This window comes from Scatophagus argus, chromosome 19 (genome assembly GCF_020382885.2).
Source record: "Scatophagus argus isolate fScaArg1 chromosome 19, fScaArg1.pri, whole genome shotgun sequence".
In the NCBI taxonomy this organism is placed as follows: domain Eukaryota; kingdom Metazoa; phylum Chordata; class Actinopteri; family Scatophagidae; genus Scatophagus; species Scatophagus argus.
In genome coordinates, this window is record NC_058511.1 from 2,111,276 (window position 1) to 2,136,453 (window position 25,178).

Below are 25,178 nucleotides of genomic sequence, written 5' to 3' on the forward strand. Positions count from 1 at the left end.
AAACGTCTTCATGTACATTAGTTAGTTGTACTGTCACAAGTGTGTTCAAAGCTGAGAATGAGGAAACTCGTTAAGGTTCCTGTCGTCCGCTGCATAATCAACCAAGAGCAGCTTCCTCCCAGAAAATAATAAATATGGAGATTGCTGTAAATGAAAAAAAAAAAAAAAAAGTTTAACTTCTCAGTAATTAGATTTTTATATCACACTGAATGAACTGACATCAGAGTCTATGGCGGCTGGAGAAACACTAAAACATCCTGCAGGTTTGTTTAAAGAGCTAAAAGAGAATAAAATTTAAAGATTTATTTCATTGTTCGACTGCCAGGCTGCTTTGTGGGAGTTGGTCGCCGTATTTTTACCCTTTCGGTCATGTAGGTTGTGGTGTGTGTTCTGAAAATGACCAAAAAGTTGCATAAAATACTTTCATTAACAGTCCAAAGCACCTGCGTTCCACAGGTGGGACTTTGGGTGGTGAAAGGTTAATGGTCAAAGGTTATGTGGATACCAGATGAATTTAACTTCCTGTGGGTTTGGTCTCCTCGAAACTCCTGTGCACACATCCAGAGAGGAACTCAAAATGCTCATGACCCCACACATTGTCAGGCTGTCATGTTCATTTGTGTGATGCGTTCACTTGTATTCTAAATTTAAGAGCATGCAGGCAGCTCCAAATGGATTAAACAGAAGAATGATAAGCGTAGCCATGACACACGCTCGTATTAACAGCCGTATTTAGTGCGACTGAGGCATTAACTCTCCGCTGGCTGTCATTTGCGATACTGAAGTTATTTATGAATACTTGCTGCTTTTCACACAGATTTCCTGGCATTTTACAAAAGAAAGACGTCAAATTTCAGGTCGCGGTCTTGCTTTTGAATTTGCTGTATATTTGGTTTGAGGTTCGTGGAAGACGTTTTCCCCTCAGTGACATTCCTGCCTCCCTGGACTCTATTTCAGCAGCAGCTCCTGTCACTTCAATTCACTTTAGGTCATTTCAGCTCCGCGGCTCCGTATGTTGCCAAAGATGAATGAATCAATTTCACTTCACTTCACTCACTGGCTGTCTGTCTGTCTGTCTGTCTGTCAGGGGGTGTGTGTTTATATACAGATATGTGTGGGCAAAAGAGATGAAAAGGCCAACAGGTGTGTATTGCCAATTTATTACACACACACACACACACACACACACTGTTGCCGTACCTTCTCTCCTGCTGTTGCGAATGCATTTGACTTTGGGAAGTTTGGTGAGAAGCTGGCAGTCACTTTCTGAAAGAACAAACAAAACAATAAGCTGTAATGAATAACATATGAAATAAAAACAGAATACTGTGAGCTGTGTGATGAATCTTGATAATTTCTTGACTCTGGAGGGCAATTAGCAGCTTGTGGAAAAGATCTGCAGCGGCGAGACGACAATTCAAAGCTTTCACTTTGACAAGTGAGACATTTGTCTGGTTGTTGTTCAGCCGACTGTGTGCTCTGTGCTGAATATTTGATTTGTATTAATGTAATATTTTAAATATAACTGTCTGCTGTGATACAAGTTGAGAAAATACTCTGGTGGAAAGTGTCAAGATGAAAAGAAGAAAAGGATAAAGGGGGCAAAAGCAGAAGCGCTGAGGTATGAGTCACTTACAGAAGTGAAATTAATAGTGAATACATGTTTGGGAACAACAACAACAGCTTTTGAAAATATTGCGTGTTCTCACTACATCAGTATTAGACCCAGTACAAGTCCCTACTTCATGAAAAGTAACAACACTAATGCTAACTGTGAAACAGTGAAAGCAATAATGTGAAAACAAAGAAAAGCAGCAAATTCTCACATCTGAGAAGCTGAAATCACAGAACAAAAATAACTGATGATCAAACTGGAGTCACAGCCTTCAGGCTGTTTGTCTCCACACGCCAGTCAAGTCGCAGGTCGCATCTGATTAGCTTGTGAATCCTTGAGTTAAGGCCAAAAATAAGCACCAAAATCATCATCTTTCATGTTCATCTTTGAGTCTGAGCCGAGGAAATTCCCTCAATGGGCTGCGTGAGACATCAGCTTCAGGAGACTGTGACGGACAGACGGATGGACGGCCAAAGTCTTAAGGAGCTGCCGATTCATTTTTCTAACCAGTTAATTGGTTAATTGTGTCAGCTCTGTGCTACAGTAATTCTCATTTTATTATCTAGCAATTAAACACAGCAGAAAACAACAGCATTATGTCATCATGTTGTCCTCGGCTCCAGTATATTCCTCAACACAAACATGATTTTACTAAATGACTAACGACTAATCTACTTTCATTCAGTGCTTGACTTTAATTTTACTCACATTTGATTTAAATTTGAGGGCCACAAGGAGATAAATTGTGATCACACAACTTCCTTATGACTCATAATCCTGCTGTTACTGCTCGCTCTATCACTGTGCTATGAAAAGAATAAATGTGAGAAAGAAAACCTTCAGCGTGTCAAAGTTTAGTGACTGAAAACCTCCATCAGAGCCCTTTGAACCAGAAGTCGGCCTGCTGCTCGCTCTCCTCTCCACCGCACTTTGCCTTTCTAGAGGGAAACTGAACTCAACACTTTGACCCAGACAGAAATGTTTTGGTCCAGTTATTTGTTCAACCTGCGATTCAAAAATATTTCAATATTTATTACAACAATACACCGAGACAGACTCTGCCCACGCTCAGCAACGACAAAGTTTACAGCTGAGTCGCTGAGTGCAGGCTGAACGAATGTTCATGTGGGCGACCTTCTGAGAAGGAGGACGTGGATGTTTGTGATTGGAGGAGGTCCGTCTGAACCATGACACGGCTCCGTCTGAAAGGGTCTACTCACTCTGAGAGACCACTTCAACCACCCAGCACGCCGTCTCATTTTAGCAGCTGTTGGGACGTTTTACAGAGTTTCCAGCAACTGAGAGATTTTGGAAGCAGAGAAGTAAATAGATAAGCCTCTTTCACTCAGTGTGGTGGCAGCACAAAGCAAACCTCACCAAACCTGCTGAAAAGACAGACACCGAGACTGCAGTACTGATGGGCAGCAGGAAGTTAGGGGGGGGAAATAAACTATTAGGTCAAATATCCCAAAATAAATGACTGCAAGACATTAGGATGTCAGCCAAAGACGGGATATAAACAGTCTCACATGATGCACTGCTGTGTGGGAGGACATGAAATGCAGCTGATTGGCCTCCACAGTGAGTTGCAGGGTGACATGTTGGAAGTGTGCACACAGAATCATTAACACGGTCGGCGCTGCCGTCCCTCGTTTGCACGTATTCTTTCGTTCTTTGTCCGTCTCCCCCGCTGACCGCATCTCTCTGCTGCTTCCTCATCTGTCTTCATCATTTCTTCACAGCGTAAACCTGCCGCTGTTTAACCTTCAGCACTGGGATTTTCACTCGTGTACATGTTCACGCAGCACCATCTGTCCTGTCTGGGTGTCCGGTTGGCTCAGCAGGTGTCCTTGATAATAGGATGTCACAAAGACTGTGGAGAATCAGGCAGGTCTGAGCAACCAGTTTCAGAGAGCATGTTTTTCATTAGTGGAATAATTGGTGAGTGTCCTTCATGAGATACCAAACTCCCAGCTGCTCTGAGGAGCAGGTAGACCACAAAAGCACCATTTTAAGTCCATTTACCATTTAAACAAACTAGCATTAGCGATCCGGTTATCCCAACATGACAGCCAGTACTTCCTAATATGACGACCGCTATGTTTGAAAGACTTCCTGTCATGGATCCACTTACGAGATGTCAGTGTGTTGACTTTTCAAACTAAAGCACCAAAGTATTCCTTCTTTTCCTTCTGTTGCAAAGTTAAACTGAGGAGGATGAACAAAGCGACAACGCCTGAGCGACCTGGAACGCAGATCGGGCATCAGGCTCTCCTGAAGCTGCTGTTTCACTGCCAGTGAGTTTTCTGTTGCGTGTTTGTGTTTTTCTTATCACCGCGGTACTCGCTGGACACAAAAACCCGAAGCGCAGACGTTCTGCTTTGGATCGTATCGAGGTCAGCTCGGCAGATACGGACGAGAACGTGTTTTGTGGCGAGAGTGGAGAGAAAAATGGAAACTACAGCAACCCAGAACAATTTCTGTGACGGCTTCTCTGATAAAAGTGTTCAGGGCCTTTCACTGTCCACATACAATAAACCTTAACTGATTGTTGCTGTACACCAGCGATACAAATCAACTTTACAGCACATTTTCACATACTGTACTGCAGTCTCATCAGTTTATTCCACTTAAAGCTTCTGCTCCGTTTCAGAGATGAATCTCGCACTTTCTACTCCACTGTGTCTAAACGACGACCATAGTTACTTTGTTGATGAAGATTTAAATTTAAAACTTACTCAGAGTGGTTATAATGAACTCCATTGTGAATGGCAACTACATTAAAATGCTGGTTCCACATTTCCATGTCAGTCACAACAATCCAGTGATTGATCTGACACTGAAGGGCCCATTCTGCTCAGTGAGGACTTTTAACTCTATGGGAAAACAAAGTGGACTGTGCTTTTGTAAGGACACGCACCATGTGACTCAAATAACAAAGGTATTAACGGTGAGGTAAATAAATTAGCGACTAACAGATTTCTGATTGCATTTGAGTGTTTTTAACCGTGTGCTGTTTCTGCAGCTGCACTATCCTGTATTTTTGTTTCCATTAATAAATCATAAGGAAACAGTCAAAGCAACACTGTGACTGTCTCCGTATTATTTGACTTCCCTGCCTTGTGTGTTCCTCTGTACCCTCCTAAAGGCCCAAGTCTTAATGAAAGGGCTCACAACCACATCATTTTATTTGTGAAAAACACATTTCAGTAATTCCTTGGAGCAGCAGATCAATGTATTGTTCAATCATCAATGTTTTTAGCAAACTTTACTCAAACAGGAGGAAACAGTGCTTTTAATGGGGACTATTTTCAGAGGCGGATTAATCCAGATTTGGTGCTCTGCAGGACGGCGTGTATGGGATTTAAGTCAAACTAAACTGCTGTGTGTTTTAACAACACTGGAGCTCAGTGGCACAGAGGAAGAAGTTTTGATAAGCCCACAACATTCGTTAGTGGACACGTTCGTAGCTTTGATGTTTTCACTGATTTTGCTGACAGTTAAGAAAAATAAAGAAGAATCTCAGAATGGCCTCTTTCCAAAGAGTCTAAATCCTGTCAGTTTTCTCTGATCTGCTCGGTCTTTTTCACCTGGCGTCTCTCTGGAGACAGAGGGGACGCAGCTGCAGGCGAGACACTATTGACGTGCAGCTCGACCGTCTCCTCTTTGACCCAGAATGAAGGTTCCTTTTCATCTTCATTGTAATCCTGAAACTGTGGACCCAGCTGCTGTGGACACATTCATCCCTCTGACCCGTTATGTAGGGATCAGCTCTGTTGTCTCTGACCTGGAAGAGACCTGGAATGTGCTTGTGTTTGTGTGTGCGTGCATGTGTGTGTGTGTGTGTGTGTCCAGCTGCAGCTCACCGTCGTCACTGAAGTCATCCACCAGAATGATCTCATGGATGAGATGAACTGGAGTTCTGTTCAAAACGCTGGAGAGACAAAAGAAAAACGTTGGTCTCAAATATGCACACACACACACACACTCAGCTGCCCATGAATCCATTATGTACGCACTGCACGCCATATGAAACAACATATTGAAAATGTCAGCCCAAATTCCTGTTATGAAAATGTATGACGTGTCGCCTCTAAAAAACTATTTCATTAAAGAGGGAGATTGAAACATAAAAAATTCATAACTTTTACTGGAAGAAAATAAGAGAATGTGTTTTGTTCTGGGTCGGTTTCTGCTCCACTTTATTTCATTATTTCTACTCTTCAATAACCTGTGTGTTCATCATACCCTCCGGATAAGACTGAGGAGGGAGGGAGGGAGGGAGGGAGAGATAAAAAGGTAAGGAGAGGAGGAGGAGGAGGAGAAGGAAAGAGTATGGGAGGAAGGAAAGAAAGGAGAAAGGTTATGGGTTATATAGGTTATATATGAAGAGAGGAAAAAAGAAGGAAAAAAGGAAATGGAGGGAAAAGGAAAAGAAAGAAAGCAGCAATGGTGGGAAGACAGAAATTAGAAGCGAGGGAGGAAGTCAAGAAGGAACACGAAGAATGAACAAGATATGGGAAGAGGGCATCAGTCCTGGTTGGAGAGGATAGAGGTGTGTAGGGGAGGTGAAACTGAAGAGGGGAGCGAGGGGTGGAGGAATGGAAGGAGCTGAAGCTGACAACGTGGGAGGAGAAGGAGAAGGAGGAGGAGGAGGAGGAGGAGGAGGAGGAAGGGAGCAAAACTGTGAGTCTCTGAGGCACCAAACCCCATCAGGTAGAATGATGGATGCAGGGAGGGAGGGGAAGGTGGAGTGAGATGAAAGATAATAAAGGAGGAGAAAGAAATAGAGAGAGAGAGGGAGAAAGAGAGGGAGGGAGAGGGAGGAGGGAGGGGGTTGTCAGGCAAGTAAGGGAGACAAATAACCCTGATTGTAACTCTCCCTCTCTCGGTGGAGTCAACGAGCGATCAGGAGAGATGGATGAATGGACTGATGGATGAGATGGAGGGTAGAAGGGAGGGGAGGGGAGGAGCAGCAAAGGTGCGGGGCAAGAAAATAAAGAGAGAAAGGTGCAATCACGATGGAGGGAGGATGAAGATGGAGAAATGAGGTGATCAAGTAGAAAGTCAAGAGTGTATTTATCTCATTAGATCACATTAAATCCTCCACTGACTGTGTGTGTGTCTGTCTGTAGTTGTGAGGCACACAGACATGGGTGGATGGACACAATCTCTTTTCATTTCTTTTTTTCTGTCTTCCTCCACTTCTTCTCCTACTTTTCACCATCTCTCTCTCTCTCTCTCTCTCTCTCTCTCTCTCACACACACACACACACACAGGAGTTCCCATTCTCTGGTTCACAGGCCACTGGCTATGAGGCTTAACCTCCCCTCAGGCGTGCTTAGGGAGAAGCTATCTTCAGCTCACAGAAAATATTATCACCGCTGACAATACCGCAGTCGGCTGCCACAGAATGGCAGCTCTATATCTGCGCCGCTCATTTCCACCACTCTATATATCAATTTTAGGGGGAATTCTGTGAAAAATTTTCATTACCTACAGCTGCCATTTGGAGAGCACTTTCATCCAAAGTGCCTTGAGAGTGTGTGTTTTTAGAGCTGTGTGTGTGGGCCCCTGTGGGGGTTTAACCCCGCTCGCTGGCATCGCTGCTGCTGATGCTAAATGGGTGCTGCCGTACGACCGCCAGGGCGAGGAGTTCGGTTCCCACAGGAGCCAGCCACTCACAGTCGAGTTGGGCAATTTGGAGAAAACTGCGAGCAAATTTCTTCAAACATCAGACTGAAAACAACAGAGGTAACGTCACAGCCTCCCGTCGGCCGTGCTGAGTGTATCATCAAATGGACAAGCGCATCACCGCATCTGAATTTAACAGCCATGGAGAATTTCTTTCTGTTCAATCATTAACTGACATGCCTGATCGGTTTCCCGCCTTGTCAACTGGCAAAGACCGGCGACATGTCCATCATGCAACCCGCTTCTTGCCAAGTGCATGCTGGGACGGGATCCAGCCCCCCCAGACAACCCGAAACAGGACAAGCAGTTTAGGGAATGGACAGATGGATGGACAGTCAATTAGCTCGCTAACTGCAGCATTTGGTTTGCTAAATGTGAAACAGGTGTGGACTGAAGTCGAGGAGCACATCTTACAATCTGTGTTCAGACTGTGGGTCCACATTAAGGTCAAGTGGACTTGCTCTACGTGATTCTGAAGGAATGAGAGTAACTTTATGGCAAGTTATTCCAGAGGTGTCTGCAGTAAATAAGAGAGAAAAAAGAGAAACACTGGAACTGAAAGGTACCGAAAACCCTGACCTGAACACCACTGGAGGCTAACATGGATTCAATTCAATTCAATTCAGTTTTATTTAAAGTGCCAATTCATAACAGGGTTATCTCAAGACACGTTGCAGGTGTGCAAACAACACATTAAAAAATAAGAAGAGATTCAGAGAGAAACAGGTCCCAGGGCAAAACCCCACACCGAGGATGCATTTGGCCACATGTGGACACCCTGACTGCTGGATGCTAAAGTGAAAAGTCTTGGTCAAGGCCATCTCTGTGTTTCCACGGAAAAGAAACAAAGCCAGATTTCAAACAACATTATTTCACTGGGATGTTGTGAAGATAAAGCAGACAACACATCCAAGCCAAACCTTTTTTTCTAACCTCATTGATTCAAACCATTTAAATCACTTTTATTTGGGCACTGATAACCTCGATCTCCTCGAAGGCAGCAGATGTGTTTGCTGAACGTGCGATGAAACACAACCTCTATTACAGGTTTCAGATTGTCTCGCCTCTCTGGTGCCCAGGATTTATGGGTTTATTTACACCTGAGAAGTGATGCTTTCAACTGCTGTGAGCAAGATATCTTCTGCTCTATTGGTTACTGTAAGAACACACTGCAAGTCTCTCCTTCAAGCGCATGGAGCGTTTTGTTTTTACTCCCATTGTAAATCAGCTGCAAAATTGCTTTTCACTAAATCCACTCCCTACAGGTGAGGAGTCAAATTAGTTTCCACCGTTCTCACTGTATTAGACTTTGCTCAGCCAACAATTTTCTTTCTTTTTTATCCTCTCTAAAGCTTTCTTTCTCTCTTCCTGTCTTTCTCTTTCCATACCTGAGCCCGGTTTGCTCCCTCCATATTTTGCTCTCTTTGCCTGATTGGTTAGCTGACAGCCAGTTCTTCCATCCTCCACCTTGCTGGAGTAATTCATCACTCCTTTCTCTCCGCCTCTGCATCCCACCAGTCTTTCTCCAACCTAATTTCTCTATCAACACCTTGACAGCAATGAAAAAAATTCTACTGTGAACATGAGAAATCATCCGTTATTTTAAAATTAAAAAAAAAAAAAAAGTCTGTGTTTGTCCTCAGAACAGATTATTATTAAAAGTGAAGCCGTCTTACAAACATGTAGTGTTGAATGGCCTTTTTAAAACTTAAACGCTGCACCGTTTTCATCGCCTGGTAAATCTTTCCTGCTGTGACAGAAAGCCTTTCCCAGCAGAACCACAGAAACTGCTCTTGAGGGGGAAAAAAATCCTGATTCAGCCGCTCAATACGTTCACTTCTGTCTAAGTACCAGTGATGCATTATGCTATACATCTACAGCCAGTAAATACTGTCTCATCACTGCTGATCTACAGCGCTGTACATCTACATTCATCAGCCACAGTCTGGGGTCAAAAGGCGAGTTTGTCCACATTAAATACAGGCCTGTCACAGCTAATCTACCATGATGTACATCTGTATTCACTCGTTACTGTCTGACGCTGCATGTATAAGCTCATCAGTGATAATCTGATGCCACATGACGGGCACCGAGTCGCGTCTAGAGTCTCATCACTGATGATCTGTGATGCTTCGTCTCAGCGTCTTGTAAATGCTGTGCAGGTCTGACAAAAGTCGTGTAATCACAGCTGAAGCTGGATGCCAAACGGCCGTGTGATCAGGAAGGTCACCTGTCTGATAAATCAAATCAATAAGTGGACACAGCATAGAAGTTTGAAAAGTGAAGCCAAAGCAGACGTGCCCTAAATCTGCATTCTTTCTAAAGTCCAGCAGGGGGAGACTTCACTTTAATGTCATTCTCACCTGATTGATGAGCCCAGTGAGCAGTTTCCTAATGAGTTTATGATCTCAGCTGCTCGTTTCAAGTCTTCTTCAAAACAGCGTGTGTTCATTTGAGTAAAACAGACCACAGGGTACACTTTAGGGCTGGGCTAACTTGTGACTGACAACGTCGGGTTCTCAGTCAGATCCAGTCAGGATATCCTTGCCAGCCCTCGTCCAAATATGTTTCACAGTCTACGGGGACAACTCTGCTTTTTTTTCGAGACTTGAGCCCATTGGCCAAGAATCAATTTAAATCTGAGTTTCAGTTGTACGCTTGCTCTGATGATGAGGCAGGAATGAAGAAAAGCAGGGTCCAACAGAACAGCACTAAATCCCATATAAAACAGCAAACCCGAAGCAAAGACTCACTCGGCCTAATGACCTCGTCCTAATAAATCCTGAGAGATCAGCTGTAGGGGAAGTGATCCGGACTCTTAGCTGTCTGCTTTTTAGGTCCACTGAATCACAAAGTGCTGAGCTGGTGCTGATCTAGAGGGAGAGCTCTCCCTCCCTCTTTTTTCCCATGATGCCCTTGTGTCTCCTCCATAATAACAGACGCACACACACGCAGAGTCAAAACAAACTAAACCCATTAAAACCAAATATGTCCTCAAAAGCCACACATCTCTTTCTCTGTCGTTCATCCTCCTCCCTCTTCGCCTGCTTATCTCTCGCCCGGCGGAGACGGAGAAGATGAGATCAATTTTCGGATCAGAGCCTGATTAAATATCGACAAGGCGCGGCTCTCCCTCAGAAAGCAACTCTTTGATCACGAGATGAAAAGCTTTCAAAGTGCCCATCATTGTCTCAGAAATCAAACTTATTAAAGTTCGGCCTGCAAACCGTCGAGCCGCAAAGTGCCCAAAACCCCTAAATTATACTCTTTTATAATGTAATTGTAGGCATTCAATACGCTCTCAGTGTTTTCAGAGTCCCAGCAGCAAAGCGTGATTGCAGATACTGAAAAGAAAACTTATCTCGCTATTATCTGGCTTTTCAAGGTTTCTTTTTTTGCCAGCTTGAAAAGTGATAATTGAGATTAGATTGCGGTTTTCTGTCATCTTCAAATAAAAAAAGTTTCATAACTCTGAATATTTTTGGTAAACTTTCTGGCTATGATCCAGTGAGTAAGCAGACTGACATCTATCTGGTATTCAAGGAGTGATGATGGAGGCTGTTTCTCAGCACTTCACATCATCACAGCGTCACACACTAACATTCTGGAGGTTAAATTCCATGAAATAAACAACAGCAGCACCTCTGGGAACAGCTGCTTCAGTAGTGCTGAGTATGACAGCAGGTAAGACTGACCCTGTTCAGTGGGCTTTCATTCCTTACTTTCTTTCCTGTGATGTTTTTTGTGACGCGTTCACGTGCTCGTGAGAACCTGTGAAACACAAATGTTTGTGACCGCGAGCTGCAGGAACCACATGGAGGGCCCAAAGGGACCTGACGGAGCTTCACACACATTCTCATGTATATGCTGCAGGTTTACACCTACTGATATGAACATTACTTTTTTTAATATTAGCTAACCTCACCACACACTGTATGGTAATATGGTTTAAAACAAAAAAGTGACATGTATATATGTTTGCTTATTGCTGCATTCATGGTGGTAAACGTGATGATTTTAGGAACACGACTTGCATATCTTGGAAGTCAGAATGTGATGAGACCAGAGTCTGGACGTGTGGTAGAAAATCGATCTACAGATTAATGTTTATTTGTTTTGGGTCAGTGATGTAAATTACACACAAATTGTAGTTAATGGGCCAAACCCTGGAAAACCCATTAAATGTCCTAAAGCAAGGCAATAACACAAAGTCCAGTCGACCGTGACTCTGACCTCTCTGAAAACCACCAACCAGTTCAACTCTCCTCAAATAAAGAAGCAGGACAAAACTTTGGTTCCACTGAAACCAAACTTCACAAAACTTCTGAAACTTGGACAAGTGCACCGAAGCTGCTCCAAACTTCCCGTTGCCTCACCGGTTTCTGTCTGTTGGCTTGTCTCTTGTTGTCAGCTGCCTCCTGTGAGTCACTGACTCGTGGAAACGGCAAATGTCAAGTGATCTCCTGCAGCACAATTCAGCTTCACCAAAGTGCGTCAGTCTGCCGGTGAAAACGCCAGGTGAAGCACTTCACTCGAAGTGGATGCTTTTCCTTTATTCAGCAATAAAACAGGAAATGGCGGGCTGAGAGTCGATCCAGTCAAACCCACGGTGAACGCAGCACTTATCCAGAGGCTGCAGAGGTAAGCAGGGTTTGTCTTTTATCGCCCTTAACAGGATCCACTCCTGTTCACTTTCTTATGAGCGACCGAGTACAACACCACAAACACCTGAGAGGTGAGACTGATGGAAAGTGTCCATCCATTATCCCAAACCTTTGACTGGGGCCACTGACAGCTTTTAAACGTGGCTGGACGCATGCAACAAATAAAATCCACAGCAGCACTAAAAATCCTTTCCACTTAAGAAGGCAAACAAGCTCAGTTATTCCTCTTTATGCCATGAATGCTTAATCCATGATGACATAAGACTCACAGCGTTTCTAAAACACACGTCCTTTCTTTTCTGTCGCCGCACATGCTAACGGCCGTGTGCTTCTACTGTCTGTTACGCACCACCTGCAGACGTGTCAAGCAGGTGTGAGACAGCGTTTAACACTCAGGGCAGCGAGTGCTCAGAGCTGCAAATTAAAGCAAACATCACATGTCTAAGTTAGAATGTTTTGGATATTCGCTGCCATACACATGTTTGAAATGGAAGACGTGTTCATCTTAAAATGATTCCATGTCGAATAAATCTGTTTTTGCAGAAATAAAGAAGCTTCAGAGGATCTTGTGTAATGTTCCAAATTCACAAACTAAAAATAAAAGGCAGCCAAACTACTTCAAGCTCCAAGTCACCACCGACAACACACACACACACACACTTATATACAGTGAGCCAGAGCCAAAGGGAGCAGAGGGGCTCAGGGAGACAGATTGTCTTTTAATTGGTTGAAAACTGCAGAGCTTTGAGAAGGGCTGAAGGGGAGGGCACACGCACACGCACACACACACACACACACACAGAGTAAACAGACACACACATTCACACAAAACACACAATGTCCTCTGTGATAGTAAGGAGACGTGGTCGGTCCCTGCTGACTGACTGGTATAATGAGCTGAACTCAGGCCAAAACCATGAGGTGTGTATGTGTGTGTGCGTGCATGTGTGCGTGCGTGTCTATTTGTACTGTACGTGTGTGTATGGCGACCTGCTGATATCATCAAACTGAAAGACAGAACGATGGTTCAGAGACTGCTGGTCTGCTGTACCATCACTGCAGCTCCACTGGAACTTTGGCAGCTTCGTGTTTCTACGCTCATCAGCCAAAAGTTTGTCTGAAGGAGCTCACAGAGATGAGTGAAAACTGAAGACACTGAATCCAGTGTCATGAAATGGATGGCACCATTTCTCTGCAAATACAAGCCAGACCTGGAGGTACATGGATTTTATATTAAAACAAAATGACACCTTACACAGGGGTATAAAAAAACAAATCTTTGAATTTACAACCAGACCAAACCTTAATGAAATGAAAAACCCATCCATCCATTTTCTATACTGCTTATCCATCAGGGTCGCGAGGGGCCTGGAGCCAATCCCAGCCGACTACAGACGAGAGGCGGGTTCACGCTGGACTGGTCGCCAGTCAATCACTCACATGTGTGTGTGTGTGTGTGTGTGTGTGTGCTTCACCTCCTGATGGTGCGCAGCAGGGTGGATCTGGCCTCGTTGTGGAAGGTGATGATGATGGAGGTTGGAGGAAGATCAGAGTCATAGTGAAGAGTCGTGCACCTACAGGGAGGAAGAGAGAGGATGACTGAATATGACATCAGATCTATTGATCCGTTAGGAGGCTGTCAACAGCTTCAACGAGTCTCGATGCTTTGTATTAACGCTGGTCAGTTATGGTGATCACCAACACTTCAGCTGCCTCCACACACACACACACACACACACACACAGTGACCAGACTAGACCTGCTGAAGATGAATTATAGATAACCAGCCAGAGGCTCATTAAAATACACCACATAACGGTTTGTGTGTGTGCTGCCTTCGCTGGGTCAGCAGCCTTTTTCTCTAAAAGAGCAGACACACACACACACACACACACACACACACAGTATAATGAGAAGACTGGCCTTTACCTTTCAGATTGATGGATTGGTGACATTTCCAACAGAAACAGTCGGCTTGTTCTGTTCTGGCCTTCATTTTTAAAAACCCCACCTTCCTCAAATGTGTGTGCGTGTGTGTGTGTGTTGCTATTAGCTTTGTTAACACTGCTGCTGATCTAATGTGCCTCCATCACGTGAGTTTCATTATCTGATCATCGAAGGCGTCGAGGTTTGAATATTCAATTAAAAATAATGAAAGCATAAAGATTTGATTGATTTTCCCAATTCTCTTACACTTTGAAAGTGTTAAACTGTACAAAAGACAAGAGTAAAATATACAAAATGTCAAAGACTTCTTCCACAACATAAACAAACATGCAATATGAGGCCTCAGTCCATCGTCACGGCCGTAAAGGTCGTCTTATTGCGACCCGTGTTCACGTCCATTTTCAGGCTGCGAAGTCCAGTGGGGGTCGGAAAGGAGGAAGTGTGCATGGGTGGGGGCTAAGGTGGATGCATCCAGACTTTCACCCGGGATGTTCGTGCACTAAACCAATGTGACATTATGTTTGTAACGTAACTCACCCGTGAGCTAACCAAACTGCGACCGTTTCACGATAACCGCGTTGATGAAGATGATCTGAAGCAAAGCAGGTTTTCTACAAGAAATACAACAGAAACAAAGCACCGCTTTTCACTACACGTCTCTCCGCTTTTCCACCGAGAAAAGATGGCTTCTCCACTGCTGCCTCGCTTTGTAGGTCAAAAAGATAAGATGTGCATTTTTCACAGAAAAAAGTTACCGTGTGAAACTCGGCAAGAAAACCTGCACCTACTTTGAAATAAGACGACACCGAAAACATGCCGACTCCCTGTGATCTGGGATATCAGACGACATCAGGAAAATGTTTATAAAAAGCCAGGATCTCTGTGTGAAGTGCGCCCACGTAAGATTATCTGCCCCAGCAAAACTCAAGCAAGCGACTCACAAAACATGACTTTGTGGCTCTCGTGAACGTGACTTTCTCCTCTGGGTCTACTACTGTATGAAAAGAGCTGAATACGTAGTTTCCAACCCAGCTCTTACAAAAACTCTGTGTGATCCGTCCAAGTGTCCTTGAACCAACCGTTGAACCACCTCCTGTGATTTGCTGTGGGGTTAGAACATGAGCTCGGCTCCTAATTTGTTGTATTAACAGGTCGGCACACAGCATCAGTCAGTGCACACGATCACCCGGCTGTGAAATAATACGATCAGCACCTCATTAACTCACAATTTGATTTTTTTTTTTTTTCTAGTTTAGAGGCACAGTGATTAAGTGGGGAAACAATACCACCAAAGCAGATTACAGAATGTAAAATAAAAAGAGAAACAAGCGTGCGATTCATGTTTTTAATGTTACATGTGGATCCAGTCGACCTTCATTTATCACACAGTCTCCTTTACATTGGTTTGTTTTACTTTCTCTTCTGTCGTCTCTTCTGGTTAACTTTATTTTTCAGTTCCTAATGATTGACAGCTGGGTGCTGCTCCCGATTGGCTCAGACGGGTGTATGGGCGGGAACTCGATCAGTACTGCACAGAATCCAAAATGACGTCACAAGGACGAGATCTTGACAAGAACAAGAACAAGCAGTGACTCATATGAAGCATATTTTGGCTTCATTCTGCCACGGTGGGAAAAGTCAAACTTGTACAAGACGATTTCACTGAGAATCAACTCATCAGATTTGATCAGCGAGCCAAGAGGTTATTGTGCAAACTGTAGAGAATTGTACTGACTGTCCTGCACACGAGGGAAAACACACGCTGTTTGCTTGAATTTGTTTTTGAAAACAACAAATTAAACTGTGGTTTTGAAAAACAAAAGAAAAAGCTGTAACTGCACTGTCAGCTGCACGACAGACCACATGATAAGTGAATTTAAACACAATCCAAAGGAAAAACTGAAATAAAATAAAAGCACATAGTAACCTGTAATAACACCAGCTCAGTGTGTCAATTTCAAACACACACCAAACACACACCAGGCCAAAGGAGACGGCTGTCACTCTGCATTCGGTTTTCTCTCTGTCTCCCTTTGCTTCCACCTCTCTTCCTTCATTGTCTCCATCTCGCTCTCTCCCAGTGAGAATAGGAATATGTGCTGTATATATGTGTCATATCATATCCCATCATGCCCCTCGCCGCCTCCTCCAGCCTCCCATCTCCCCGTCTCCATCTCTGGTTTTCCTGCAGCTGATTTATTCAGCAGCTCTACCAGAGAGGAACGATGAGAAGATAAAGCGAGCTGCTACTGTGTGTGTGTGTGTGTGTGTGTGTGTGTGTGTGCGTGAGAAAGAGAGAGAGAGAGAGAGAGACAGACAAGTCCAAGAGACAGAGTGACAGACAGGCAGAGAGAGAGACAAACAGAGATGTACAGATAAAAGTTGTGCTGACAGATGACTGATGTTAGAGCTGATATGAACACACTTCCACTCCCCACAGCGCGCATGTGTGTGTGTGTGTGTGTGTGTGTACATGCAGGCTAACTTCCTGATGCGTTGAAGTTCACAAAAACACACAAAGGGGAGGAAGCGGGTGGATGTACAGGAAGGGGAAGAAAACAGATGAAGGAGAGGAAAAAGAGAAGCGAGATAAATTATGGAGAGAAGGAGGTCAGAGGAAGAAAGAGGAGACAAATGACAGAATAGGAGGTGATAGGAAGAAAGGAAGGAGGATAAAAGGGAGGTGATTGGGAGAGATTAGGAAAAAGATGTGTGGAGGGAAGAGATGAGGAAAAGAGGAGGGAGAGAGGATGAGGAGAGTCATGAAGATGCAAACCGTGACGACAAAAAGGGAAGAAAAAAATACAAATTCAGAAAATAAAAAGATGTAAGAAGAGAGGGAGATCTCTCTTCTTCTCTGCACATCTCCACACCGTCCACAGCAAACACAAGGAAGAGAGAGGAGAACAGGAGGATAAATTGAGTGCAGAGGCTAAAAGAGGGGAAGAGAAAGAAGACAAACAGGAGGAGAGAGATGAGCAGAGGGTTTTTAACTTCGCTGCAGAGTTCACTCCAGATGGTGTAAAAATCATTTATATTTGATGAGCAACACCGTTTGAGGAGTGAGTGTTGTTTGTGTGCGTTGTGTATCTCTGTGTGTGCGCTGTCTCATCAAAGTTCATCTGGAGGTGAGATAAACACATGAAAGGACAGGTCAAACCACACGCGCACACACACACACACACACACACACACACACACACACACACACACACAACACACAGCGCTTCTCTGCAGGCGGTGCAGCCGACCTGTCAAAGTGTGTGTTCGTGCTGCAAAATACTAATGGCCCCTGATGTAGCCCTGAGATATTGTCAAACCTGTTCTCACACACACACGCACGCACACACACACACACACACACACACACACCCCTACCTGCAGCCTCTGATTAACACCTCTAACACTCTTCTCTCTCTCCGTCCTTCACTTGTTCTGCCTCTCGGCTTTTTCCTGTTCTCTTCCCCTCTGTCTCCTCTCTCTGTCTCTCTGTGTCCTGCCTTGCCCTCTCTGTCTCACTGTCTCTCTGTCTTCTCTTGTTTTCTCTGTCTCCCTCCTGGCTGAAAAGTCACACACCTAGTGATGATTCACTCAGCCACAAAAGAGCTTCACCTAAACGTCATCCGACACGAGCGACAGAAAAGACTGTTCGCTGCTTATTTTCTAAAACACGAGTGACGACCTTCTGACAAAGTTTGGAGAGCTAAAACCGCTTGGTTAAGGCTGTCAGGATGTTTGGTATCCGTGTTTGGGGCAACAAAACCAGGTATTCTTTGCTTCAACCTAATCTTTTTCTGATCTTAAGCAGCCCTTAAAGACAGCGTTGCCACAACACACAAGCTGAAAACTGAACATAAAGAAACGTTAAGGCTAAACATGTCAGATGTAGAGATTCAGCAGGTCTGTGGTGTGCAGAAACGCTCAGTGCCAACATTTTTTCTAGCGACTGGGTTGATATTTCAGGATGAAAAACTAGAACTTGACACCTGATACCTGGATATGTGTCTTTATTCATGTGAGTTCATGTGAGCTTGACTGCTGCAAGACTTGATATATTTGACTCAGTCATGACTTAACTTGAGACAACAAAGCATAAACTCTTAATGATCGGGACTTGGACTTGGGCCATTAGTGCAGGACTTTGAATTCAGCGTACTCGCCCAGGCCACCATGTGGTAATGCAAACTTTGCAGGAATGAAAAAGTGCTTGCAGTATGTGTGCAGTCCACTGAATGGCTGTTTTTATAAAAAGGCGACTGAGAAAATTATGAAACATCATATTTTTTCAGTGCGATACTCTCAAGAAATCATTTTCTTTTCACTCGGGCACCATGATACGAAACACTGTCACCTTAATCTGAGCAGGGGAGTAACACGCCTGCTGCGGTGAGATATTTTGGTAAGCTTTTCACCTGTGGCCTTCCTTTCTTTCTTTCTCTTCCCACTATCTGTCTCGCTTCTATTCAGGTGTTCACAGAGGAGAAGACGGCCTAGTTTTGGCTGGTTAGGCAACATCCATTTACATATTTATACCCACAGAGGCACAGCGCTGGTGAATGAGGGAGCGAGGGATGTCTCTCCTGATCGAGAGGAAGAGGAGAAAAGAAAGAAGAGACGGCGAGGGACAGTTGATAATGCCTCATTTCTTCCTTTACTGAAAAATTCCATTAGGAAAATTTCCGAGTCAATGACTCCAATGAATGAATAGCTCAAATGAATAGTTCAGTAGATTCAACAATTTTAATTGAAGCAGGTTCAATCCCCAAAAGGAGTGAAGGAGTGCACACATTTAGCCAAAGAAAAAGCGACCTGGTTGTGGCCTCGTATTCACTGTTTGCTGCTGTCAAGAGTCAAGTCAAAAGTCAAGAGTTTCTGCTTTTCATAAGGCAAAAACACACACAAACACAAGAGCAGCCAATCAACAGCCGGTTCATCACATGCACACACAAGGCTAACGTTAAGACGTAAAACAAACAGTGTTCCTATCACTGATCATCACAATATCACAATCTATTCATTCAATCCACTGAGTGGTTTTACTTCTACAGCGTGAGCTGATCTGTATGATCATTATTGAACGATGACAAACCCATAAATGTAAAAGAGAAACCAGTTTTATTTGAAGGCTTGGACCAGTGAGACAGTTTGTCTTCAGCCATGAGGACTTGTTGATTAACTGGCTAATAAAATACACTGGAAGCAAATCTAGAAATGAAAATAAAACCTCCTCAGGGAGGGAATGGTGTGATATGGAAACATGCCATAAATATGTGATGTATGCAGTGTGAGGTAACTGGGAGAAATGTTTGTGTAGAATACATGCAGGACATAAATAACAAATGAGATGTGTGGAAAATGAGCACAGGCAGAACATTACTGCATATTCCTGGGAAATTACCCAGATCGAAGAAGAGGAAAGCCTTCCTCTGTGGTGTGTCTTTGTGTGGCGACGGTGTTCAAAACCATCAGAGAATCCACTAACTTCGTGTCAAAACATCTGTGGAGAAGATGAAGTCTGTGTGTTAAACAGACAGGAGGGCTGCTGTCATGGTGTCTTGTGCCTTACAGGATAACTGACGGACAACACTGCTGTCAGTCCAGTGATCCTCTGAAGCATTTCCTCAAAATCAATTCTACTCAGCAGCTGCTGCGTGCTTCCTGTAACTGCTGCAGGCTCAGTGGAGGTTTAAGGCTCAGACCTGCTGGCTAACCCTGCACCTGCACGGGACAAAGAGTCTGACTCGGCTTGTCACAATACTAACGTTAAGTTACTGTGAATATCTTATCACCTCATCACTGCATGGACACGAGCTTGGTCATTTCTTGCTTACCTCAGTATTGCCAGCATGTATATTTCACCAACACGATGACAGAACAAACAAACTGGATTTTCCTTTTATGTTTCATTTCTTCAGGATATTTTAATCTGTTTTTCAAGTTCCAATTCCAATCCTAAGAATTATAAGTTCATTGCTCTCTGAAAGGGTGATCATAAAATGACAACATTATCATTTATTGTAATTATTCCTCGGTCAATATGTTAGGAGCAGCTATGGTGATGGGCCTGTTGCCACTCTTATTCTTGTGGGTATTACTTCCATCATGATTTTATTTTCCTTTATTCTGACAGTTTGCCATAAACCAGCTAAATTTAGTTTAAGAGGGGGCGAGGTTGTCACACATGCTGCAAAATCTTGGCGAGGGCTAATAAGTCGGAGCAACTTCCAAACTAACTCCGGCACCCACCGTCAGACTAAAAGGAGAACACTGTCACCCAGGAGGGCCCGTGTTTGGCCTCTCCGGCAGGCGAGGACGCTAAAAACAGCTCAAAGGGAAGTCACGTGATGGTTTCAGAGCCGAGTCAAAGTGTGAGGACGAGCTGGTAGCGGCGGAGCTACGAAAGGCGAAGGAGGCGTCAGAGATGAACAAAAGCAGAGATTTTCAGATACGACAGAAGATAGGATGCCTTTTTTAACACTAAAAACTCTCGGGGCTTCTTTTGGTTCCTTGTTAGTGCTGCTGCGATCCCCCAGCGGAGCGGAGAGCCTCGTGTTTTCCAGAGCTTTCTGACTGTTTAAAAAACATGAGGCTGGAAGTGCAGGGAGAGACGCTTCAACCCGCGCTGCTTATATATTCCTGCTTTACAGTTCCACAGCCCCGACTGCCTCACGCTTCGAGTGTGTGTGAAGCGTCTGTGTTTATGCACAGGCATTTGCACTTCTGTGGAAACACTTTGCAAGAATTTAAGTTTGTGTGTGTCCTCACGTGAACGCACACACTGCGTGTTTCTGCGTGGATGTGTGTGGCGTGTCACTGCTATGAGTGGTGTCGTTCTATTTTTGAAACACACTTGATCTTTTGGTTAGAAAAACATGAACCAACATGAAGTTAGTTACTGTAGCACATAATGATACAGAAATAACCTGCGCAATCTGTCACTCAATAGCCATTTTCAGCCATTTAATGAGTTGATAATATAAAGACATTAAGCTGGTCGCTCTGTGATCTGTTATTTTCTCTTGTGGGAAGCCTTTATTTCTTCTGTCTCCGTGTCGCGGTCGGAGTAAACCTCTTTGAAGACACTCTGCAGACAGACAGCACACATGAGTGGATATTTGTGTTACGGAAGTCAGAAATCCTCCAGAGGAAGTTCTGCACTGTGTTTGTGGGAAGGGAGATGAAACTGGTACAAAACAGAGCCAAGCTGCTGTATCAGAGGACAAGCTGTGATATTAATATGCAGAGATGTATTAGCTTTTTTTAAGTCAGCTACTTATTAATACTACATTATACATACATCTGTTATTGTACCTCCTGCTGTGAAGTTTCAGTTCCCTTGTGAGTGTTCCCTGTAAAGTTTATTCTACTATTTCAACTTTGTGAATATAACAAAGTCAGCTTCCATCTCTTCAACAACGGATACTCCTGCTAGTTCTACAAATACTGCTGTTTCTACTACTACAGTCATCATATGAGTACAATGACTGGCTGCTACTATCACCGTCACTCCCACAACAATACTCCACCAGCATATCCACAACAACATTCACGTATTAGAACAGCAAACCTCAGATCTGTTTTCTAGTCTTAAATGCAGGTGAGGACGCTAGCAGGGACTTTTCTCAAACATACAACAGAAGACATGGAACACTCCGGTTCCTTCTTGTTGTGATGTGGCTGTTTGTTCCACCGAAACAGGAGAACGTGGGAAAATGGAACGAGATGACTCTGATTGCTCTGATTCTCTCTAACAGGGTCTGCAGTGCTCTGGAGCAGTTCCATTGGTGTCGCACACAAGTTACCAACACGGCTCTCAAAAGGTGGAGTTAGACCCGAACCTGCTGCCCCTGCACCTCCACTACTCGTACTGCTGTTACTGCTACTACAGTACGGCGAGTGACATGTGGTATTAACGCCACTGCTGCTACTGCTTGTACCTCTGCAACATTCCTGACAAAGGACTGCTTAAGTATTCTGAGGAGCAGATGAGTTTGGTGACGAAGCGTTTCTCCATTCACGACAGGAGCACACGTAATTGGAAATTTTCACAGTACATGATCCTGTTTTGTACGTTAATGACAGAGCAAGATTGATTATCTGCTTTTGTTTTGCTTTGGAGAGAGAGAGAGACCAAAGGGTTAAGAGAGATAACGAGTGACTAAATGAGTGTGTGCACAACATGAATAGTAACAGAACTGCGGCTAATAACAAGAATACCATAATGTCCCTGTTCACACACCCACTCTGTCCACCCACCCCTCTCTCCGCTGCTGCACCTCCCCTCCCTGTCCCGGCGTCTCCACCTGTCTGTCTGTCCGTCTCCTTTCATCCTGTCCTGTCAGAACACAGAGGAACCAGGATCTAAACTCAAACGAGTCTTTGAAGAGTAAAGACGATGAAAGATCGCCATCACTGAGAGCGACAGGGGGAGAGAGGAGTCGGCTCTGTTCCCTCCCTCCCTCCCTCGGTTTCCTCCCTACCTCCCTCCCTCTCTCTGTTCCACGGCCTTGTCTCTACTTCTGTCTCTCTGTCGGATGAATGGACCTCAGAGAGAGAGAGATTTAGGGACCGAGAGACGGGGGATGACGGTGGGTGGAGGGAGAGGAAGAGTGGAGATGGCAGTGAAGGGAGATCAGTAAATGAAAGACAGAAGAAGAGGAACAGGTAAGGAGGTGTAAATGAGGAAGAAGAGTAGAGAAACTGAAATAAACCAAATAAGGGGAGGTGAGTCAGTAGAAGTGACAGAACAGAAGACAATGGAACAAAAACAACAACTGAGTTCTTTTTATGATATCATTTCCTAATCACAGCTTTTAAATGCCTCCGCAGGACGGGGATAATTACAGGATGTTTGGTTACTTGTTGCTTTGATGCGTCTGTGAATAAATGAACTGTTTATGCGTGTGAAAATGGAGTCTGATGGAGAGTAACCAGCGTTTTCATATCGAGTCAACTGAGATCCACGCAGATTACACTTTACAGCTGGACGTTACTGTCAAAACCTACATGTGGTTCAGACTGCGGTCACAAGAGATCTCTGCAGTCTACACTCCTGCAATAAGAAACGCGAGAGGTGACGGTTCTTCGGGTAATTTCAGCGTGCCAGATGGAGCCTGACGTGGAGCAGCAGCCTGCCATTTGTGTTTGGAGTGAAAGAAACGTGCCAGAAACTGAAGAGGAGAGCCGAGGGAGAGCCACCCAGGTGTTTGAGGTTTTGTCTTCTGCAGCAACAGCTGGAAGAAAACTTTAAAGGCCGACCTGGTAAATTCAGTGAGCTTGTGTATTATTTACCGTTTGTACTGCATATGCTGCAGTATGTCACAGTATCAGTCACCACGTTGCTTTGTGGTTCTACTTGTCACTGCTGAGTGAACGTGCACGATTAACATTCAGCCATGCCGTGATAAAAGATAAAATTTTTGGCGATGTCATGGCCGCCTGACGCTCTCCTCCTCTGCACTCACATTCCAGTACGGAGACTCTGTTGGAATCCAGATATGCTGTTACTCTGCGCCTGTTTGTGTCAGGCCTGACATGGCTGCAACTCCCAAGACTGTTTGCTTCACACAGGCAGGAAACCATCACTCACTCTGTAGCCCCAGGTCTCACACACACACACACACACACACACACAGTGTAGTAGATGGATGTTCGGAGGCAGGCAGAGGGAGAGGTTTTCCACATGGAGGATTCTGCACAATGCATCTGTGGTCACTCTCCATCACACATACACACAAAATGCACAAGGAGACACACACTGTCACTTTCTACGACAAATAGCACACACACACACACAGACACAGTGACGATTGCGTGTGTGAGTTCTGCTGGGTGATGAATGAAGCAATACTTCAGTTTAAACCAGCATCCCACCACAGATGGTGGTATGGAGAAATGCTTACACACACCTGCCTGCACACATGCACGCATGCACACACACACTCTTACAGAAAGCTGTGAAAACCCCATCAGTCAGAGTGCGATGGGGTCTGGGGCATAGAAGAATCACCTGTCTTATTACACACATTCACATGTGTATGCAAACACCGACACAGAGAAATCATGTTCCCTCTTCTCACAGGCACACACACACACACACACACACACACACACACACACACACACACACACACACACACACACAAACAGAACGACACACTCATTACACTGTGCAGAAAGTGTTGTGCTGCTTCTTGTGTTAGGTGAAAGCCCAGAGGGTAAAAATCTCAGTGCCAAGCAAGCATTAGCAGCACCACACACACACACACACACGCACACACACACACTATAACTCTGATAAACACAGGGATACATACTGGAAATACAGACAGACTGGTTCAGACAAACACCCTTACATTACACACACACACACACAAAATCTTATATGAAGACACTAACAGACATCTAAAACTATACAGTCACAAGTATGTTCACACACACACACACACACACACACACACTCTCTCTCTCTCTGACGGCTTAGCAGTCTGTGTGATGCCAGGTTGCCTGCAGGTCTGGTATGGGGCTCTGCTGTCCTAGTTGTTTTCCATCCAAAGCTCTCTCTCTCTCTTCTCTCTCTCTCTCTCTCTCTCTCACACACACACACACACACACACACACACACACACACTGAACTGATGAAAGAGATGAGCAGAAGCAGAAGCAGAAGCACAGACAGCTATTTTAAACTCCAGGATGTTTCATTAATTATTTTCTTGAATTAATTTCAGTAAATCTTTGAAAACACACGCTGAGCAGCAGCACCAACAAACCACCACCGACTGTGAAGCTGCACGCTGTGGGACAGCAAGGCGGACAAAGCCACGATGCATTTAGGGTGACACAGTACCAAAGCCTGCTGAGGATTAAAACATGCGAGTCAGATTTGAAGTGTAACTACAACACCTCAGTGACAGAAACACACGGAAACTCATTTTCTCGCAGCCCATAGGGCTCTGCATCACATTTTCAACACTCAAATGACAAACAAACGGCCTCATTATTTTCCCAGTATATCTCAGGTTCAAACACACTTTCAGATTCAACTACAAGCAGAAGGATTTCATGCAGCACAGTCCACGTTTGGCAATTCAAGGTGGTTACTGTGACAAAATATCCCATTAAATAATGTAATTATTAATCCGCGCTTTGGAAAGACGAGGCCGGTTTGTTTTGGGTTCTTCCATTTAAAGAGCTCAGAGAAATAAATTGCAAAACAAGTGAAACTTGCCTGCTGTTACCAGAGTGTGTAGTTATC

The 25,178-nt window shown here is 44.3% G+C and overlaps 2 protein-coding genes across 16 annotated transcripts in view; one reads left to right on the plus strand and one right to left on the minus strand.

Annotated features, from left to right (window-relative positions):
• LOC124050319 overlaps positions 1–25,178 on the plus strand; it is a 242,614-nt gene that overhangs the window by 84,476 nt on the left and 132,960 nt on the right. The gene's annotated exons all lie outside the window — the stretch shown is intronic.
• galnt14 (UDP-N-acetyl-alpha-D-galactosamine:polypeptide N-acetylgalactosaminyltransferase 14 (GalNAc-T14)) overlaps positions 1–25,178 on the minus strand; it is a 112,424-nt gene that overhangs the window by 26,589 nt on the left and 60,657 nt on the right. For all 5 annotated transcript variants that reach the window (XM_046372747.1, XM_046372744.1, XM_046372743.1 and 2 more), the window contains 3 exons: positions 13,450–13,548; positions 5,482–5,549; positions 1,201–1,266 (listed from right to left, as the gene is read on the minus strand). In XM_046372747.1, coding sequence (XP_046228703.1) covers positions 1,201–1,266; positions 5,482–5,549; positions 13,450–13,548 — 233 coding nt within the window. The remainder of the gene's footprint in view (positions 1–1,200; positions 1,267–5,481; positions 5,550–13,449; positions 13,549–25,178) is intronic.